The sequence below is a fragment of the Alosa alosa genome, chromosome 5 (assembly GCF_017589495.1).
Source record: "Alosa alosa isolate M-15738 ecotype Scorff River chromosome 5, AALO_Geno_1.1, whole genome shotgun sequence".
Classification (NCBI taxonomy): domain Eukaryota; kingdom Metazoa; phylum Chordata; class Actinopteri; order Clupeiformes; family Clupeidae; genus Alosa; species Alosa alosa.
The window spans coordinates 6,573,384-6,595,491 of NC_063193.1; the positions used below are offsets into that span (position 1 = coordinate 6,573,384).

Consider the following 22,108-nt stretch of genomic DNA (forward strand, 5'->3'; position numbering starts at 1 on the left):
ATAAGCACATTAATGTATCCCCTAGCACACACAACCATGCACATTCATTTTACCTTATTGCTCTGTTTGACTGTCCATCTCTCTCTCTCTCTCTCTCTCTCTCTCTCTCTCTCTCTCTCTCTCTCTCTCTCTCTCTCTCTCTCTCTCTCTCTCTCGTATACACACTCTGACTCTTACACACGCAGCAGCGGTAGCAGCTGAATGGGGAATTTTTACCTCAATGCTTCAGCCATAAATGGCGAGGGCTAGTGTTTAAGGGCAGTGTGAGGGGGTGGGCTACAGGCTGCGTCACAGAGTCCAGCGGCCCAGCTGCAGCGCCCCACGTCCAAGCCCAAGCCCCGCTTGTTTCTTGTTCTGCCTTGCGTTTGTTTTCGTTTCCCCTGGCCCTCGCTGATGGCAATCAGGAGCCCTGTGCCTCCATGTTTCAGCTTCCGGGCAGAGATCTCTCTCCTGGATAACGCTGTGCCTCGGAGCAGAGCTGCGCTCAATGTGGCCCAGGCTTGGCCCAGAGTGGGGCTGCCGTGTGGGGTTTCAGCCAGCAGGGGGCAAGTAGAGGCCGTAGTCAGAGAAGACCCGCTGGAGGTCTGAGGGCAGCCGCAGATGTGTGACTGATTGCAGGTCACGGCGGTCAGAGCTGTAGCACATCAAAGGCAGAGGCACGCACGCACGCATGCACGCACGCACACACGCACAGTGGCAGCAGGTCATCTTGTGGGCCGTGTGAGGTCTTGTCCCTTTTCATCGTACTAATGATGACTGCTTAAAGTGCCTGCTGAGGTCATTTATGGAGTCCCACTTTAGCTCTCTCGCTCAGTTCCCACTTACTTTGGTCACTTGATGTTTCTAATTTACTTTCCTCCATAATCTCCACCCTCTCTCTCTTTCTCTCTTTCTCTCTCTTTCTCTCTCTCTCTCTCTCTCTCTCTCTCTCTCTCTCTCTCTCTCTCTCGCTCCCTTTCTTACACACACTCTCTCTCTCACTCTTTCTCTCTCCTTTCTTTCCTTCTCTCATTCCCTCTATCTTTCTTTCTCTCACTCTCTCTCCATCCCTTCTTTCTTCTCCCGCCATCCCCCTCTTTCTCTCTCTTGGAGCCCGTTCTGTCACAGTGGCCGTGGTGGCGCGGAGTGCCACCCATTAAAAGCTTTCTGCTCTCGAGTGCCAGGCTGCTCAGCCTTTGGAACCAAACAAGAACCGTACCCCATTTAGAGCTGAGAGGCGCTTCAAAGGCGTGTGTGGGGATTGTGGATGAGGGTTGCTGCCACCGCCTCCGCTGCTGCTGGTGCCCTCGGGGTAAGGAAAGGGTACGCTGCCTGCGCCCAGTGCCAGGGCCTCGGCCCCATGGGTCTGACTGGCACAGCAGAGTGGAGTGGAAACCTCAACTGTGCCAGGGTATTATGAGTACTGTGTGTGTGTCAATGAGGATGCGTGAGTGTTTCAGTGCATGAGAATGCAACTCTACCTGGCATACATACTGTGCGTGTGTGAGTGTTTGCGTGTGTGTTAGTTTGTGAACTGTGCATCATCCCTGCCAGCTCGTGTCAGGTCGAAGCAGTGATCCCAGCAGGAAGACGAGGCCTAGCCAAACTCTCCCCAGCCTGTGGGCTCCACATTTGTTCCCTGTTAGCTCTTTGTAAGTTATCACTATTCACCGAAGATGGGCCGCTCCCCAGGAGCCAGCCCTATCCAGGCCTTCCTTAGTTCTTCCCTAGTTCTCCATCAGTATCCACTAACTTCCTTAGTTCTCCCTCAGTATCCACGATCGGATGCCTTTGGTTGGAGGAACATTTTTCCCCCTTTCATTTTTTATTTTTTTTCACTGGAGTCATTAATTGTCTTCAGATTTGCATGCCTACATACTTGCAGGATTGGTTGTTGTGTGGGTAGGGGATGGGTCTAGCTGGTTTGTGTTTCTTTGATCATGTTTTGTTTTCATCATTTCCTTTCATGTTTCTAAATCTGCAAATGGACATGCCTGTGGGCTTTCTCCACTCTCCTTGACATATAAATATCTCTTAAGAGTGTAGAAGTTGTGTGTGTGCCTGTGTGTGTGTGTGTGTGTGTGTGTGTGCATGTGTGTTGACTAAGGGCTTCACCTCAGTGACCCCTTGCACATAGGCACACATTCCGTGCACACCTGGTTCACCTCTAGTCCGGCTGTAACTCAGCCAGACACTTTTACTGTCAGGAATCTCAGACATATTGATTTTATTAGAACACAATGCAGACAGCATCTTTCAATGGCCAATGAATATCGACTGGCTGCATCACACACACACACACACACACCAACACCGCCACACATCAACCATCCCCCACTGTGCACTGGCGTATCTATAAGTAGGCGTGTTCACATGTATGCATAAAAGGTAAGATATATTGTCTGATAGTACAATATTCTCAGTGTGCTTTAATGTTTTTGTGTTAAGTTCAATTTTCTCCATGTGTGCAGCACAGTCCGGGTAATCACAAAGCATAAATCCAAAACACACACACACACACACACACACACACACTAGTTCTATCTAGTGCCTGAGTATTTCTCACTTTCATGAATCCACATGGTCTCAAATGATTACACTGGACCCTAACCTGACTAACCCTATGTCATTAACATGACAAGCATAACAAAAACAGCTGATGGATATCAGCATCTCTTTGACTTATCCCGCTCTGTTTTGATATGTTAGTCACTTTTCCCATGATTAGGTTACACGCACACATAACTTCCCTCTAAACATTCTTGTGGGTATCTTAATTCCTCATCATGCCTTTGCTGAGCAGGACCAGTATGTGTAAACAGGATGTTAATACCCATGCTTCACTGGTACACTTCATAGGGCTTTGCCTAAAAAGACTTGGAGAGGTCGCCATCTAGTGTCCCGAAAAGGAACCGTTTTCTGCTTGCCAGTCTAATTTATACTGCTCAATGGTTTGTGTCTGTGTGTGAAGTTGTCTTATACAGGATTCAGAACAGGGAAAAATGGCCTCCTCAGGTGAATACCATTTGGCTCTCAAAGCTGTCTGTGTCTGCAAAGTAGTCAACATGCCTGCTCACCGTTGTCTAATGTGCGCAGCATTTGTGAATGTGTGTGTGTGTGTGTGTGTGTGTGTGTGAGAGAGAGCGCGACTGTGAACACTCTCATCTGGCTGTCATCCTTCACTCAAACAAAAAAAGCCAGTGCCAAACATCTGTGCCCAAGCTAGGCCAGCTCTATCTCTGTCATCTCGCCGTGGCTAAAGGGGGTAAAAAACCTCCAGAGATATAAATAGCAATCAAGGGCTAACGAGGCTGGTGTGTGTGTGTGTGTGGGGTTGTGTGTCTTTGTTTGGTTGTATGTGTGTTCACATATGTGGGCATGTGGGTGTTGGTGTATGTATGTGGGAGAGAGAGGGGAAAGGGGAAGCAGAGAGAGAGACTGACTCAAAGAAGAGATAAATGTGAGATTGATTAGGAGAGAGACGAGTAAGCTGCCAGGAATCTGGGGAGTGGTTCCATCAATGGAAGCTTTTTTTTCCCCTCGCCGAGGGAGAGGCAGCTCAGCATAGGGAAGCACAACTCTGACTCAAACCAGGTTGGCTCAGAGCATTAGTCCGAATTAGAAGCCATATTCCTCATGTTTATGAGCCTGGGATTGAGGGGGTGGGCCAGCAGAACTGTTTTATTTTTCCTATAACAGTAACCCGTTCTGGAAATTGTGTGTCTGTGTGCGAATGTGGAAGTCGGTGTGTGGGAGAGAGGAGAGGGACGGGGAACGTTCGCCCACATATTGCTCACACATGTGTGTATGAAAGAGGCAGAGAGAATTTCCAGTTCTGTGTGAGAGAGTAGGTGTGAAGAAGTGTGTGGGTGAGCGGGTGGGGGAGGGTACAGTTTGCAGTGGGTGTTAGCATATCTTGAAGTGTAGAATGTGTGTGTGCGTGTTTTGTTTGTGTGAAATTGCATGTACAGTTATGTAGGTGTATGAGAGCGGCAAGAATCATGCATACATAATGCATCCATATGTAGGTGTGTGTGTGTGTGTGTGTGTGTGTGCGTGCACGCTGTTTGTGCGTGTGTGTGTGTGCGTGAGTGCGTCCTCGTGCTTACATGCCTTCAGCATCTGGACTGCATTTCCCCCACCTGTTCTGCTGGGTCACCCAGCTCCTCCACCCTCCGTCTCCACCCTCTATCTGTTCTCACTCTCCTCCTGCGCTCCACCACCCCACCCCACCCCACCCACAAGAGCAGCCCTTCACCTCCACTCTGTTCAGCCTCCTTTACGACTCCCAGACCACCTCAGTCGGAGTCGGTGCGATGAAGTAACTTTCCTGGGCTCTGGCTGGTGGAGGTGAATGCCGTGCTGTGCTGTGCTGTGCTGTGCAGTGCTGGGGTGGATGGAGTGGGTGGTTTATCTGGCTACTGCTGCGCTCCGCGCTCTGGTGTTGCGACATCATGTTGGAGAGCCATCGCTGCCGACCGGCTCCACAGCGCTTTTGTCCACGCAGTAAACAGCTGCAGGTGGCTCAGCGGGAGACAAGCCGTGATGGTGGGAGAATGCGGACGTGCCACTCATCTCTCTCTCTCTCTCCTATCCCCCATTCATCCCTCATCCTCTCCTCCGCCCCTCCTCCTCTATCTGTCTCTTTCTTTCCAACATGCAGGAGTTCTCCTCTCCGGACCTGCGGTTTAACTCTGTCTCCAGTCGGACCCCCACCCCTCCTGGCCGCTACTCCCCCCACAGTCCGGTGGACCGAGAGATGTCCGTATCCCCCAGACGCAGGTGAGACGGCCATTCATCATCATTAACATTGACACCCCCCCACACACACACACACACACACACACACACACACACACACACACACACACACACATACAGTATCATATACACTCGTTGCCTGATATGTTTTGCACACCACGAATAGAGCAGATCTACAGGCTCCACATACGTGTTCGTTACCTTCTGCTATGCGTGAGTACCTTAGGGCTAGATAGTGTATCCTTACACAAACTGCCTTCCAGTAGACCCAAGGGCTTTACTCGTATTTTACAGGCTTAGAATGAAAAGCTTTATCTGTAAGACCGCAGACATGGCGTCGTATAGAGAACTACACATATCCCCCCTCTGTCTTGCCAACAGGTTTTGCCTGTATATTAATTTACAAATCATGGCCCTAGCTGTTTGTGTGTGTGTGTGTGAGCGTGTCCTGTGGGCTCCACATTTGTTCTCTGTTAGCTCTTTGTAAGTTATCACTATACTCTCTCTAGTAATCACTACATGCTCTATGCCTGTCGGCAGTAAAGCGTGTTCTTCACACCACAGCACACACAGTGGTGCCCTCCTCCACCGGGGTACCATGTCCATTCATCCGTTGGGCAGGAGCTTTCATCCCACTTACAAATGAGGCAGAGTACAATCCAAACATCAAGCTGAGTCTGTCTCAACACAAACAGCGGACGGTAAAAGTTCTAAGAAGAGGAAGTTAGGCGGCGAAAGCTGAAAGTGAAAACTATGACCAGTGCGGAAGGAGGACTGGCCCGAGGGCTTGAATTGTGATAAGTTGAATCGGGTGCACCATTTTAGAGGATGACCAACATGTATTCAACCAGCAGTGACCACGACAAAGAGAGCGACTCTTCTGTCCCCAGTGCAGTATATTATCCCCTATAGAAAAATTCAATGTATAGGGAACATTCACTGAGTATGATGCAATTTCTATATTTCTGCACTTCAGACACAGACAGTGTGCACAATCATGGCTGGTGAGAGTTGGGGTTGGTTGTAGTATGCTACCCCTCCATAGTGCATTCTTTTGGTTTCTGCCTTTGGGTCTCTTCCTCTCTTTCTTGAATTTCCCCTTGGGGATCAATAAAGTATCTTTCTATCTTCTCTGTCTTCCTTCAACTCTCTCTGTGTCTCTCTCTCTCTCGTTCTTCAGCTTCCTCCCTCCCCGCTGCCTGTTGTCATGTGTGGGGAGTTTCAGCGGAGAACTCAGTTTATTTTGGCCCATTCTCTTGTGGGCTCTGCTGGGCTGCTGTTGTGACGAGTCGGACGGTGGCTCTCCTCCCAATCCTGCTCTATACGTCTCTCTCTCTCTCTCTCTCTCTCTCTCTCTCTCTCTCTCTCTCTCTCTCTCTCTCTCTCTCTCTCTCTCTCTCTCTCTCTCTCTCTCTCTCTCTCTCTCTCTCTCTCTCTCTCTCTCTCTCTCTCTCTGTCTTTTGTTGTCTTTCACTCATCTTTTCACTCTTTCTTTCTCTTGTTCTGTTCTCTTGTTCTGTTTTCTCTCAACTATGTCTTATGAGCTTTCTCTTGCTGACTTTTTCCTTCTCTTCTTTCTCTCTCTCTCTTTCTCTCTCTCTCTCTGCTGAAAAGGATTATTTCATCTCTTCCCCTAATTGGCCCCCCACCCTCCCTGGTCCCCAGCCTGTTCAGCAACCTCTCTGTGGACCACTCCCCCCCCACTTTATGACCGCCAATAGAAGGTCCACATTCCCCAATATAGACCACCCATTTCCATGCACAGCCAATGAGGGGCTACATGGGGGCACACCTTTCAGACTGAAACTTCCTTCAGTCCCGTGTCATGTCTGGGCGCGAGAGGGAGAGAGGTGTGTTTGTTTGTGTGTGTGCGTGCGCGTGCATGTGTATGTGCGCTCTTTGGTGATGTGTGGTTTGTGAGTGGCTGTGCGTGTTTCTGAGTGGGAGAGAGACACTCTGAAAACGAGAGAGAGCAGCAGAAGACGTTGTCACAGCACACTGAAGAGCCATAGAAACGGCTCTATTTGAAACAGTTGGCTGAGCTAACAGTAAAGGAATTCCTCTTTGTTTCTGCTGCTTTTTTCCTCCTGAACTTGAGGTAAGTTACTTCAGACTTTTGCCATATTTTCCACTCTGTAGTCGAAGGGGCTTAGAAAGGAGGGTTGTTTCTTTCGTCTTCTCTCTCTCTCTCTCTCTCTCTCTCTCTCTCTCTCTCTCTCTCTCTCTCTCTCTCTCTCTCTCTCTCTCTCTCTCTCTCTCTCTCTCTGTCTGTCAGGAAGCGATGTAACTCTAAAACAACACATTTAGTGTGGCAAGCTTTGCACTTCGGGGTAGAGCCTGAATTTGAAATTCTGATGTGGAAATTTTTTGAGGTGATGCTATCGTTGTTGTTTTTTGAGCGCAGCGCAGCATGCCCCAGGCGCGCTCAGAAAGCCACGTAAAATTTCGGCAGATTGTAATCATAGCCCCATGCTGCCAACTCTGGACGCAAAGGGGGAAAAAAAGCAAATGAAATGAAGAGCGCCTTTGCTCGAACATGGAGAGAGACGGCTCTCTGAACAAGCTCCATGCTCACCCCCTTCCTCAGCTGGACCACAGACAGCGCAACGATCTCAGATGCTCCTGCATTGCTCCCTCCATGGGCCATTTGCGTTTGGATATGAAACCATGCTCCACGCATGACGTGAACGAAGGGCATGTCAATGTTTTGTGGTAAACATGCCTGGATTTCAGATCAGTGAGTTCAGCTACCCTTCATCTCTTCCCCCTGAGCCATGTGAGTTGGACATGTACATGTTTACATAACTCTTCGTGTCCTTTTTGTGCTCATGTTATGTTTGACCCCTGGAGTGTCCAGGGGCCCTGTGTTGTGGTCAGTAGAGGGTGGCGAGGGAGAGGAGGAAATGGATAGCTAGGGGATGGGGACGATGTTTTGGCGCGAGGGTGGACGAGTTAGTCAGTCACCCAGAGCCAGTCTGGTTCTCATTTGAAGCATGTGCTCTAGCGCAACATGGCTCGTAGCCGTGTGTGCGGAATGGGTGATTTATTGGCTGTCTGTCATCCTCGGAGTGTCCCGTTTCAGGCTGGGGGCGGCTGTGTTGCTTTTGGGAGCAATCGTTCTGTGCAGTGTCTGCTTATCTTTACTAACCTGTTGAGCCACTTGCTGCCACTGTTACATTGAGCGACTTCTTCGTGTCACTCACTCTCGTCTTGAATGCCACCAGACTGTTTCTTATCTCCTTTCTCTGTTTGACTCTATTTCCTGATCGACATGTTTCCTTTTTTAGTATCCATTCAGGTAACACTGTCAGCTGTCTACTCTCCTGTTCTTGCAGTACCTTATTTTTTCTCTTTCACTCTGTCTCTGTCTTCCTCTGTCTTTTTTACTTTGTCTGTCTATCACTTCCTCTTTGTCCCCCCCCGTCTTGCTCCAGAAATATGTGTTAGCCATCCAGGGGCCTCTTGTCATGCAGGTGTAAGTTGAGGGGAAAGCTGACACACCCAATTAGCTCACCAGCCCTCAGAAGCCTCCGGGGCTTGTTGGAAGAGAGCAGGATGAGCTGGTGTGAATCGGGACGTCTGTTTTTGGGGTGGGGGTGGTTAGTGGTGCAAAAACATCCATCTCCGTCTGTCCCTCTGTCTGTCCCGTTTCACACAAGTAAAGCCCCATCTGTGCAAATCATGTGCTTTTATTTCAGCTGTTCTCCCCCGGGACACCAATCTATTAAATCAGCCGTCAGCCATCGAGCCAGGTCATGCCTGAGCTGCTCCCAGTGCAGAATCAATCAACAGGCCCACTGACAAGGGGGGAAAAACACAAGCCAGTGTTCAATTGCTCCGTTGGTCAATAAAAGTGTAACAGTGGGTTATGGTTCCCAAGTGCCTGGTAAACAAGGGAGTGAGAGAAAGATGGACAGACAGACAGACAGAGAGAGGGGGGAGAGAAAGAGAGAGAGAGAGAGAGAGAGAGGTGATGGAGAGATGGACAGACAGAAGGAGAGAGAGGTGATTGCACCTACTGTATGCACCATGCCATCAGAGTTCTGAAACTCTTTGACACAGCAATATAAACATTTACAAGCTGCACCTGGAATGTCAGCATGGAGTTTTGTTTGATGTCTGATAAACGAACTTCTGAGAAGTGGCCGAGCAGGTCTAGATTGACAGGTTACTAAAACCAAACAAAGACAGGTTAATTGTGTTAGGGTGTTTGCGGTGTGTGTATCAATTTGTACTTCCTTATGTTTGTGTGCAGGCGAATAGAAATAATGGCTTTCTGTGTGAGTAATGTGGGGTGAGGTGGGGAGGGGAAGGGTCACAGAAGAGAATTGGGGTGGGTAAGTGTATAGTATGTGTCTTGCATACGTGTTTATGGTAAAAGACAATGGGGAGGCGTTTCCTCTGTGAGTCTCGCCTCTGTGTGGACCTTGTGGGTGTGGATTCTCAGCTCAGTCTATAGCGTTTCAGTTGCTCAGTTCAGTTTTTGCAATAGCAGCCGACAGCACAGACAGCCCGCAGATGCCTGTAGGCCCATGGTAGCCATGATAATGACCAGGAATCCACCATAAACTTTACTATGTTTTCCACCACAGCAGTATGTAAGAATGCCTCCATAAAGCAGCCCCTTTGCGGCTCTACTGTACCGGCCTGCTAATTAGCCAATTAAGAGGGACAGGAAACTATCCATACCCCTCAGGGTCAACACTGCCTTCTCTCCTTTTAAAAAACACTCTCCCTGGGGGTGAGAAGGTCAGGAAACCTTAAAGCTAACAGCGATAATTTTCCTTCTGCAAACTGTTCCCACATCTTTATGAAAAGGGCCTGTTAATGTCAGCTGAAAGGGGCGGCCAGCTAACATGAAGGTAGTACTCATGCCCGCTCGAAATTTTGCATCCTGGTGTGCTCTTTCCATCCAAGTTTTTTTTGTTGTTGCCCTGGAGTCAAACAGCGGGGAGCCCTTCATTTAGGTTGCCCAGTCATGTCTGGTACTGCCAAATGGGGGTCTGGAAAGCCTTAGTCACAGTCCCAGCTCGACGCCCAAGAACCAAAACTACAAAAGCCGCCTTTGGCAAACGCCTGAATGTCCTCAGTGAGATTACGTCTGTTGCATGCTGTGAGAGGACACACTCCCCCTGCATCCGCTTTCACTTATTGCACCGGTTGGAATCATCTCTGAGAGATACCTTTGGATGTTGGTCATCCTGCTCGGCAGGCTTATGTAAGGCTAATGCCAGAGCTTTCCCACTCAGACGATACTGGTATTTATGTTTCATTATGGTGTTATTTGCTGTTGCCCCAAGGTCAGTTTCACTGTTAAATGCATCATCATGTAGGGCTCGTGTGTGTGTGTGTGTGTGTGTGTGTGTGTGTGAATGTAAATGTAAATCAGGTTTCTCGGCCAAGTATACTTGTGTATACAAGGAATTTGGTCTCTGCATTTATCCCATCCGTGAATTAGTGAACACACAGTTAGGTGAATATGTGTTTGTGTGTGTGTACATGCTCACAGGATGAAAGCTCATGAAGCGTGTCTCAGGGATGCAATGTAGACATGATTTGTGGGCTTTCAGGTCATGAGGGTCAGGTTTCACATTAAGCCGAGCGATGTTGCAGACCCCATACTCATTTCCGCAGGATTACTCCGAGCCAGCTGCGTCCATATGCGCACAGGGTCCCCAGCAGGCCAGAACCCAGCCGGACACATGAGGCGCAGCTCACGTGAACCAACTAATGAGGCAGCAATTTATTCTGATGTTGTGGTCAACTTTTTCCAACTTCTTTTCTTTCTTTCTTTCTTTCTTTCTTTCTACAGCTCTGATACCATGCAGCGGTTCGACCGAGACTCTGAGGTCTACAAGATGATCCAGGAGAACAAGGAGTCGCGCACGGCTCCCCGTCAGTCCAACACGTTCCGCATGCTGCAGGAGGTGCTGGAGGCAGATGAGAAAGGTGAGGAAGGAGGAGGCGGTATGGGGGTTGCTCCTTCATCCATCACTCCCGCTGTCCGCCTTCACACTGAGATATGCTGGGCAGAGCGCCTTAAGATCTCGTAGCACACACAAAAGGTTACAATCAGCCATGCGGCAGGAAGCCCCAGAGAGGAAGTGCAGGCCAAGTCAAACGATGTCTCTTCTCACCGATCCCGTCCCAGCTCACACTGCGCCTGTATAAACTGTGATTTACACGCAATTGTAAAGTGCGTCGTATAGGACAGGTCAGAGAGGTCGTAAGAATCGAATAACAGTCACGGCGAGACGTGAAGCTGTCTTACTGGATCACGGCTCAGTAAAGTCAACGTTTCATCGCTCCCCTTGGTGTGTGTAGAAGGTCAGAACAACAGTTTATGTTGGGGGATTATCAGAACCATAGAAGAAATACACTACCCACATAAAACAGATGGATAATGCACTGAAAGTCACTAAAAATCATGATACTTATGTTTTATTATCTATCCAGATGAGCATCTGCCAGTTTCCCTTTAGGGGGTCTCAGTTGCCAGGAGTGCTATGTACGTTGTTAGTCAGTGGAACACCAGGCTCCAGGCCTGTGCACGCGGTATGGGTCACTATGGCCTCAGTCCAGTTTCAGTCAGGCAGTCCAAGCCAAGTGCACTGAGACAAACTTTCACCCGATAAAGTCTGTCTAGACAAACATGTCCTTTCAGTGATAAGACCAGGGTCATGTTTTCTCTTTGCTGTAGCACTCTGGTGGTCAGTCCGAGCACATTTTCAGTTTCATGCTGTTTTGAGTGGAGCCCACACCAGCCTTCTATCTAGGCTTCTAAAGTAGCATGCAAGCTGTCTGTTGCACCCAGGCAGTAAACTTGGCAAACATTGCTCATTTCACCTCCAGTTTTCAGATTTTATCTGATGGTTATGTATTCCCTTGTACCCATACTTATTGACTGCATTTTTAATGACTTTCAAGAATCAAAATTACATTTTAATGCAGGTTTTTACGGCTTCCCAAACTGATACAGTGTATAAGTGTGTATATATACTCTTTTGATCCCGTGAGGGAAATTTGGTCTGCATTTATCCCAATCCGTGAATTAGTGAAGCACACAGTGTACACACAGTGAGGTGAAGCACACACTAATCCCGGCGCAGTGAGCTGCCTGCTTCAACAGCGGCGCTCGGGGAGCAGTGAGGGGTTAGGTGCCTTGCTCAGGGGCACTTCAGCCGCTCCTACTGGTCGGGGTTCGAACCGGCAACCCTCCAGTTACAGGTCCGAAGTGCTAACCAGTAGGCCACGGCTGCCAGTGTTTGTGGACGCGGATCGGACTTGATCCGAAAACCTGTGTCAACTGATTCAGTATAGTGTAGCCCGGGCCTTAATCATGGAGATGTCTGGCTCACTCAAGGTCAGAATGGAGATGGGGAGTGAGGCCTCTTGTTTTTCCATTCACTTGGCAGGAAAAATCCAACCTGAATCCACAGTCATGTAGTTAATGACCTGACAACGATGGGTCTGGTGGCACGGTCTTTATGAAACGTGTTTTAGGGGAAGGCAAACACGGAAGAAGGAAGAATTCACGTTTGGAAACACTAATAGCTAACATCACCGGAGACCTCATTGTTGAGTTTACACAGAGTGAAGCCGCAGGATCGTGAGGATTATTGTTTGCAGGGCAGTGATGGTTATCTGTATCTTGTTCTAAGCACCAGTTATGAGACAGCTTAACTACTGTGCTCAGATCAGTCAGCAAGTAAAATAACTGTTGAGGACAGATCAAGGCCATTTGCCATCAGCGGTTGACACCTTTTAATAATTAGTAGTTTCGACAGCTATTATAATCATCATTATAGTCCAGTCATGAAAGAGTACAGTTACATCAGCAGGCACATACAAGAGGTTTGTGATGTTAGGAACATGAATAACAACATGTAGTCATCATCCCTGCACCAGCAGAAACGTAATTACACTTGTTCTGTATTTACGGTGGGTAGGCATGTACATCCTGCTTATCTTCAGGTTTTCTGAGTGCTGTTTTCTCGCCCTCATAACCGAGGATGTTGTTAGGTCTGACTGTGCTCTTATCTGGGATGTTTTTGTACGTTTCTCTCTCTCCCTCTCTCCACACACAGAGGCTGCCGTCCGTTTCCCTGGGAAGCTGTCCGCTAGCCCACCCAAGCCCACCCCCGCAGCCTCCTCAGTGGCCGGAGTGCAGAAGTATCAAGTCTGCGAGAAGTGCGGCAACAACATAGTGTAAGAATCCATGAGAGTGTGTCCTGTTGTGCCGTCTGTGGGCTGAAACTTGCCAGGGACGATTAAATGATTACAAAAATCCAACAGCGTAGGAGGAATACAAATCTAAAATCTAATCATGAATCAGTCGTGAGTTCACTCACAGCGCTGCTGAGTGACTTCAGGTTACCGGCAGCGCTGTCTGTGACCTGAACGGCATGGCCGCCTTTTGCTCTCTCAGAGCATTGTGCAATGCAGTGTGATTGCATTTCAGTGTTATGAACTTCACTCTGCCCTTAGGGCCCAACTGTTCCTTAAAATCTGAGTTAATTATCTACCTGCACATGTGGGAGGTGTGAGAAAAAGTGTGTTTGTGCGTGCACGAGTGTGTGTGCGTGTGTGTGTGGGGGGTGGCATGGCATGGCATATGAGACCATGAGATCTCACCACCTGTTAATTGTGCAAATGTGGTTGTGTAATTATTTTATGTAATATCAGTTTGAGATGGCAAGGAAGGAATTGTTGTGGTATTTAGTCTTTGTCTGTAGGTTTTTGACCTCTGGGCTCTCTCCTCCCTCTCAGCACGCAGGTGGTGCGCATCATGGACGACCGCTTCCGCCACCCGGAGTGCTACACCTGCACGGAGTGCGGCCTCAACCTGAAGATGCGCGGCCACTTCTGGGTGGGCGACGAGATGTTCTGCGAGAAGCACGCCCGCGAGCGCTACACGGGGCCCGGCAGCAACGCCCCCCGACGCCACACCATCTCCCCCCGCCACTGAGGCCCGGGGGGGCCCCCCATTCACACGCCTCCGACACCCCCGCTGCCCCACCCCACCACCCCAGGGCTGGTACCCCAGCGCTGGTACCCCAGCGCGACAGACTCTGAGCTATGGACTGTGGGTCCCATGGGATCCGATGGGAGAGACGTGGAGCGGGAGGCGGGGCATAGAGGGGTGGGAGCGATGCTGTTAGACACGCCTTTGAGTTTGTATCATTTGCCTCTCAGCACGCATTCAGTTTAGTCACTCATTTACCTTTCCAGTCGTTGTATAAAGGTTGAACTTTTTTGGCCTCCGTTTTCTGTATTTTGCTACGATTCTATTTTTCCTCCTCATCTTAAAGGTGCCAGTTTGTGGCTCAAATTGAATTGTCCAGTCACACTCTCGTGTGGCACACACTCCGACCGTTGTATTCATAGGTGTTGTGTTTAAATGGCCCACAGGACTGGTTTCCTGTGCTAACGAAAATGACGTCTGATGGAATTGATGCTTTTCATACCTGCCATTTCTGCACTTGAATGTAAAGAGCAGCATGTACTACAAGCACACATTGAAAGCAGTGATTTCAAGGGTGTGAAGAGAGATTGTTGCTTTTGTGTGTGTGTGTGTGTGTGTGTGTGTGTGTGTAACAAGTTATATCTATCCGAGTAGAGGGTCATTGCTTTGAAGGGATGGTTGAGATGCATGTAGTTGCTATTTTGCTCCTCTAAAAGTACCTGAACAGGTTGCAAAGCAAAAAACATGTATGAGGGTTATTCTTTTCTTTCTTTTCACTGACATCCAACAAGGGAATATATCAGACAAAAAAAAACAACAATAATACAGATTATTTCATGTAAATATGTATTTCTCATTAATGATATGTATTGGATTTCTCAATTATTTGTATGTGAGCAGGGCTGCATGTTTCTTTGTGTTTTCTTTTCATTTCTTTTTTTTAGCCTGAAGAGGATTGTTGGTGCTCCGATGCATCCTGTTCCCATCAGAATCATGCCTACCCCAGGAACACTGAAGTGGAATTGTGTTTTTTTTTATGTTACCCTTTTTTCCCTTTGTAAAACATGTGCACATGTTCTGGAACCTAAAACATAGTTCTAGTGGTGCTCATGTCACTCAATGGAACTACAGTGATGAAAACATTTATGCCAATATACTTAGCTTCAAATATACAAGTTGTTGATATCTATTCTGAGGGTGTGATCATTATTTCTAAGACTTTTTTATATGAAAATGTTAAAACATTTAAGTATTTAATTGTATTTAAGTATAAATTCTACACATATGATCCAAATCTGTTTGGGTTGTCTGAATTTGGATCAAAATACTGGCATCTACCAGCATTTCCAACAGTGGTGTAGTCTATGTGATACGCAGGACTATGCAGTATACCCACTTAATACCTATCCTTGCCTTTTTTTAACATTTGGGGTTGATCACAGTATACTCATTACAGCTAACTAGACTGACTACACCACTAATTACCAATAATTTTGTATTTCAAAATTTAGCATTGTACCGTAGACTGTAGGCTAGATCAAGTAAGCAGCTCCTATGTCCCACATTTTCATTCTGGAAAAAAGTAGAACTGCAGCACAATTTTTGAGTAGGCCTACAGATGACAGTGACCTCCTGTTAAAAAGTACTCAGGGTGGAAGTTCTGACAATTATATAATTATTTGATTCATCAGGCAATAAGCCAGTAATTGTGCCAGTAAATGTTCCCTTTTTAACATTTAAGACCATTGAACAATAATCTAATTGTGAATTACAGTATCATATTTTAGGCTCAAACAGTGTAGCCTAAGACCTCAGACGATGACAAATGCTATTCCTCCATAGTCTATACATATCTGATGTGTGCAAGAAATTATCTTGATTTATGTTTTAATATGATAATTATATTTCCCTAATGCAAAAGCACAGTTGGCATGTTGAGGACCTAACCATGTAGCCTCGAGGTGATTAATCATGTCTCTTAATGGGCAGGCCACTGAAATTTCACAATAAATGCTCTGTTGTTAAATTTAAGGAAGAATTTGAAGGAAGAGGAAGAATTTGACCCTTGCACTCATAATTTTCTCAAATCGAGATGTTTTCTTTTCTAATGGTCCTGTAATGGCCACCGCATGTGGAAGTCTTGCAACGTCTCCCGTCCTCCTGGTCAATATTACAGCAAACCTCTGCAGTTGTTCTATTAGCCACAAGGGGGCCCTATTGTTCCATTTCGGAATTTGGATCACCCACAAGACTCGTCACGTTTGCCTCTAGCGCTGCTCTACTCTTCAGAAGTCCCACAACTGAATACGCGCATCAAAATGAAAGGTGTTGAAAATCATTTGCGGTAAGAGAGACTTTAGGCTTTAAAACGAAGCAACCATGTTTCACTGGTGTTATTCCACTAACAATATTGTAAACTGCAGTAGCCTACACAAAAGTTCCCGATTAGTTACACAATAGGCCTACTCTGAATTTCGCTGCGTAGGCCTACTCGAGTAGGCCTATAGGTAACAGCAGCTGCAGAGAGGAGCTACGGTTCAACGGTTGTGGGCAGTCTTGTAATCAGGAGTTTGCCTGCTGAACTCCCAAGTGATGTTGGCAGTATAGCCCTTAAGCAAGGCACTTAACCTCAATTGCTCAGGAGGCGGTCTGTCGACGCTCTCTTGCATGTGTTCCTGATGTGTGGTGTGTGGCGTGGTAATGAGAGTCCCAACGAAATGACAACCTCTCCAAGACCAAAACAAGGATATTTGTTCATTCAAGTCCCGTTGTTCGCCTTGTGCTATGCAGGACTCTTGCACATTGTTTTTTTGTTTAACTGAATTGAAATCCTTTTTTTATTTTGAGGTATCTTTCATCATAACATAGCCTATTGTTCACATTGCACTAATTGGTCTTTACAATAATTGTGCTCTTATACTAGGCCTACTTTGAGGTTTGTAATTATTCTAGTTTTATTGAAGCTGTATTTAGTGGTTGAGGTGTAAAGGCTTGGCCACTAGAGGTCAATGAATTCACATTCTGCAGCATTGACGTGTCTTCATTAGCTGCTCAGAACTGAACAGTTAGTGAAAAGATTAATTTGTGGATAGCAGAGCCATATTGGCACATATTTCGGCTAGATTATGTAGGAATAAACATTCAGTCATCATTTGCAATTTCCTCCTTGTTACGGGAAGGCCTCATTACTTTGTGAAGGCTAGTTTTTAACTTTGTCATGTTTATGAAATGATGATGGATTGGCTTGATTACTTTGGTTCCCACTGCATCCTCTCATTTGTCATGATGTTATGACAGTCGAGTCCAACAGGTCATTTTCCCTTTTAACAAAATCTGTCATATGGTAATAAGTTTGCTTTCACTCACACTCTCATGCACAGACTTATATCCAAACGAGACATGCAGAATCTCTCTCTCACACACACTCACAAACTCTGTCTCTTTTGGACTGATGCAGACTTCCATTGAGTGCACACCCTAGAGCTGTTTTTTTTTTCTGTGAGGATGCTCAAGAACACACCTTTCTGTTGTGTCAATAAACAAACATGTTACAAGTTGTTTCTAAACTTCCGCTCAACCTGGCTCCTTTGCAACATTCTCCAGTAAGTCTACAAATAAAGTAGGCCATACTCGCTGTGCTATTTGTGTTCACAATAGTGAGCCATGCGCACCACCCTCCAAAACATGGGGAAACAGCAAGCACACATCCACAATCACACACGTTTCCCCTCTCGCTAGCCATGCGTCACTTCCTGATCTGAGATAGTGCTACATCCTCCATCGCCTTCCCCGTAACCCCCCCTTCCATCTCCCCTTGGTGCGCTCCATCTCTTCTCCCCCTCACACACCCTCTCTCCCTCTCCATATAGTCCACCTGGAATGGAGTCCAGATGTGGAAGAGAGCAAGCGAGAGATTGCTTGCTCGGCGATATGAGCAAAGGAAGCAAGAGGGGGTATGAGAGAGAGACACAGGCAGAAAGGCAAGAGACAGAGAGAGAGAGAGGGAGGGAGGGGGAAATGTTGGAACAACATAAAAGTTTGTCTGGATGCCATTAAGTACAATTTGATGTAATGTGCAGTGTGGGACGTGACATTTTTAAATGGAAACTGTGCTTCCCAGATGAGAGAGATTTTTTAGGGCTAGAGGGCTTCTTGACTGGGGGCGGGATGTGGTGTGTGTGTGTGTGTGTGTTGGGGGGGGGGGTGTACTTGAAGCCCTATTTAATGGGTCAAATAAACATTGCTCTGTTTCATCGCTGGGTAGGCGCCTATCCTTGGTTTTGGGGGCTTCCTTAAGCAATCAGAGCAGACTCTGTGTGCCCACTCCGTTGTACAGTATCATATGCAGGAATAACAAACCCAGAACGCCGGCCTGGCCTCGTCCACACTGGCCCATTGTATGCTAGGGGTGGCGCGCATGTCTAAGGTGCCTGTCGATTTGACGTGGTTGTGAGTGAACGTCAGCCCCAATTGGGCTTCATTAATTCCTTTTTTCCCTCCACAAAGCCAAGCGTTCTCCCTGTTCACCTTTTCAGATGGTTTTTTTTCTTTCACAGTAGGCCTTCATCAGAATCTTTCTTTCTCTCGCCTTTTTTCTAGAGGCAGGGATTTTTCCGGGCTTCCTCTGGTGTATCGTGTATCATAAAAGCTCTTTTTAAAAACAAAAAAGAGTGTAGGCTTAAGCTCTACTGGGATTGTTGCTGTGGACGAAAGTGGACCTGTGAAAATGAAAGTTGGTGGGAAGTGCAGTTCTTGATGTGTTCTTTGGGACGCTGACAGCATCTGCCCTCAATCACTTGAGAGGGCTAACACATACCTCTATGCATATCCATCTCTGATCTTTTCATTCAGCAAAAAATGAGACTTTCAAACAGGCTTTCATTGGATAGCTGGGATCCCCAGGTACCTGCTCAGTACCCATAGCCGAACCGGGTTTTTAAGCAGTGCTGGAGGTTTTGGAATGTGTGACTGATAGTGAGATTTTAGAGGTTGGACAGGATGGCTATAATAGCACTTTCCTTGGCTACCTGTATTAAAATCTTTCAACCCAGTCTTGTCTGCTATAGCCTTTCAGAACTGTGCGCATTTTGTGGCATCCACAACCCACAGTCAAATAACAGAATATGAAATAATAGTAGACTACAGTAATAAAGAAATAAAAAGTGGTATGCAAAATACCATGTAAAACATTCCATCATTGAATGTAACCAAATAATACAAGACATTAGAACATAATCACTCTTAACTTAACAAAGTTATAAATCTATATGCATTATAGAGATAAAAGTAATGTAAAAGACGTGTATGAATGAATGTTGCACCGTTCTTACCGTTAGATTTAAATGAAACACTGCTAAGTTCAGTCCTAACTAACAAAAAGGCTCCATCACATTTCTTGCAGAACGTCTACGTACAGTAGGGCCTGCAGGTTAGCGTTCATGATTTCTTTAAACAAGACCACTCTATCGGTTCTGTTTGGCTTAAGAGCCAAAGTGGAACACCGGCTCCGGTGTGCCAGAGAGGCTGGCTACCCAACAGTCAGCGAATTGTAGGCTGCTTGGACGCGCAGCTGGAACATGTTAGCGGTGTTCGTGTAGTCTACCTTGATAGTTTCAGTCTGATGCGGGCGCATTTATAACGCAGACCCAGTACTACCCAACTACCGAACTGTAGTTTATTGAGGCACTACTCTGTACAATGTCTTGCAGTCTTTGCATGTGTCGTGCGACTTGATGGGAATATATAACATATGTCATCTCTTCGTGAAGTTATTCTAGATGGCCTTTACACTTCTGTCAGCCCAAATGTCACAGCACATCAGTAGCCTAACACTTTTGACGGACGGAAATCGTTATGTGTCTTTTAAAAGCTTCGACTTCTTGATGCTTAAAACCAATGCATTTTACCAATTAGTGTTTGTGTTTGAAGATTAAAATAATTTAATCTCTGAAAAGAATACAAACAAATTAAAGAGAAAAGAAAGACATGAATACCGATTACATGAAAGATTTGGTTTGTTTTATCTTTGAACACATGTATACCCTTACCTATAATGTTAGAAGCTGTCGTTAAATGCACAAGAAAATGTGTGTAGAACAGCTATGGCAAGCGTGAAACTTCATGAGGTAAGCTACAAATCTGCGCTAGGACCCTGCAGATAAGTGCGTAGTCGGGGAGGGAATGCGCGCACTTAAGGCAGTAACCGAATTTGAGTGTGACAGGGTGGCAGGCAAAAACCGCTAGATTTGGGAAATTAAGGTCGAGTCAGACCCGTCGTACCGTTATTTCGCGTTACCTCCTGGATTAAATTATATGGACTTCTTGCAAGTTCTGTTGGACTATCTACTTTGAAACGTCTTACTTGTTGAACATTACGAGTTCCGCGCGACATATCATTTGCCAAATCTGTGAATTAGATCAAAAGCTGTGAAGAAGTACGGCAAGGCAGTGAGTTGCGCCTTAGGTCTTAACAGAACCACAGGGAATAGCAGCATACAAGCGCGATTCTGGTTTTTGATTGTGACAGTGGGATATTCTGAGATTTCAGATGACAGAACGTTTTCGTTTTGCGACAGTGTTCATCTGTCATTGGAGCACACCTTATTCCAGGGACAGGACACGAGCAGCAAAAGTTTAATATGTTTTATTTAGTTCAAGAAATAGGCAAAAACTCAAAGCGCAAATTATCCACGAACAGTTCTAACACCAGACTGTGGGAAGAGCTGTCATGTATAACTACATGTGAGTCCCGATTTGGATATTGTTAACTTTACAGTGATCTGAAGTTCTAATTATTTAGTGGACACTTCATTGGCTACAGCTCTGATCATTCAGTCATTCTCCCTCAACTTTTTCTCCAGTTTTGTTATTACAAAGGAATAGCCTACATTGCCACGTTTAAACGTATGCACATTTGCATTTTTTCAACAATTTTCACGCAATCCACCGTATTTATTGTTAACCTCCAAGAAGCTTCGTTTTGGTGAAATGGGCTGATTCGGGGGACACTGAGGTGAGAATGATGGGGACTATGTCGGCAACCAGCTTTAGCATCCCATTATGGAGGCATTTGCTGGTAATGCTGGTGTGCTTGACAGCTACGGAGTCAAGAATAACAGACGCTTGTTCTGGACTTCTAACCATCGGCTGTAGTTGCACAGACGAGCGCATGAAGGCTCATACCACGCCGGGTGTCCGGAAAAGAGTAAGCTGCAGCAGCGACGAACTCACAGAAACTCCAGAAGCCAGTCTCCTCCCCAACCGGACCGTTACTTTGTGAGTAAAAGTATCAGTCCCCTATATAATTTTATCTGTTTGCACATGTGATATTTGCACATATTTTGTATTAAAAATCATTCGAGGGCCAAGATTATCTTCGGAGGAAGTATATGTTCCATAAGTTTAAAACTGTTGACATACTTCACAACAAAAAATAAATGCCAGGCATTACTCAGTGTCCCGAGTAGTCCAACAGCTGATGCAGTCATACCTCGTGAACGCCTTGTTATGGGAAAGTGCGTAACTTTGATTGTGAGACTTGCATCCTGCTTACAGAGTTTGCTATCTTAAGAGGTGTGTTCTCAGACAAGGCCCCCAACTGACCCCTTGGGCTCAGTCTCATCCGGCAAGAGGGCCGTTCTGAAAGCAGCGTACATATTTCTGGCCAGTGAAGCCCCCGAGTGTGTAACCTGGCCCGGCAACAGACACAGACGCACTATAGCTCAAAGCTTGGCCTCGCTCTTATTTTTCTTTGACTGTAGCAGCCAAGGACCAAAGAATCCCGACTAGAAAGAGCTCACTTAGGGGACATCCTGTAGCCCATGTCTATGATAGAGAAGAAAAACAAACAAAAAAACAAAAACAAAAGGGGACTGTCGTTGGACTCAGCCCCCTTGTCACTTCTCCTGTCTTCATACATTTTGGAGTTAAACACACAGAGGTTCAGTAACCCTCCTTGCATACCTACCCTCTCACTCCCCCCCCTATACTCCCAGCTCTCCCCACTTTCTTGCTCTCTGCAATCCTGCCCGCCCTGATCTCCAGCTGACTTGGCCTTGCTAAAGTAGGATAAACAGAAACACATTTTTAGCTCTAGCTCTCTTTTTCCCCTCTCTGTCTCTTTCTCTCTCTCTCTCTCTGTTGCTCTTGCTCACATATAAATGGGGGCTTGATTTCCTCATTTGAATCTTAGGACATCCCAGGGTCCTCATGGAAGTTACCTGATCTGCTCGAGAAGGAAGATCAACTTGTCTTCAGGACCCACAGCTGGAGCGATTGCCTCCAGTTTGCTGTTAGTCCATGTCAGATTACCCTGGTTGGATATTCTCAGTGATGGCTGTAATAAGCCAATGTTTACTATGAACCATTTCAACCTGAGAAACAGATTGTGACATCTTAAAGGTT

The 22,108-nt window shown here is 46.5% G+C and overlaps 2 protein-coding genes across 3 annotated transcripts in view; both read left to right on the forward strand.

The window, feature by feature from the left end:
- The window catches only part of pdlim2 (PDZ and LIM domain 2 (mystique)), a 53,992-nt gene extending 39,098 nt beyond the window's left edge, over positions 1–14,894 (forward strand). For both annotated transcript variants that reach the window (XM_048244175.1, XM_048244176.1), the window contains exons 7-10: positions 4,643–4,761; positions 10,553–10,689; positions 12,828–12,948; positions 13,510–14,894. In XM_048244175.1, coding sequence (XP_048100132.1) covers positions 4,643–4,761; positions 10,553–10,689; positions 12,828–12,948; positions 13,510–13,708 — 576 coding nt within the window. In that variant the 3' untranslated portion in view covers positions 13,709–14,894. The remainder of the gene's footprint in view (positions 1–4,642; positions 4,762–10,552; positions 10,690–12,827; positions 12,949–13,509) is intronic.
- A 5,064-nt stretch (positions 14,895–19,958) lies between these two features.
- The window catches only part of adgra2 (adhesion G protein-coupled receptor A2), a 60,523-nt gene continuing 58,373 nt past the window's right edge, over positions 19,959–22,108 (forward strand). Inside the window, exon 1 of the mRNA XM_048244086.1 lies at positions 19,959–20,980. Coding sequence (XP_048100043.1) covers positions 20,724–20,980 — 257 coding nt within the window. The 5' untranslated portion in view covers positions 19,959–20,723. The remainder of the gene's footprint in view (positions 20,981–22,108) is intronic.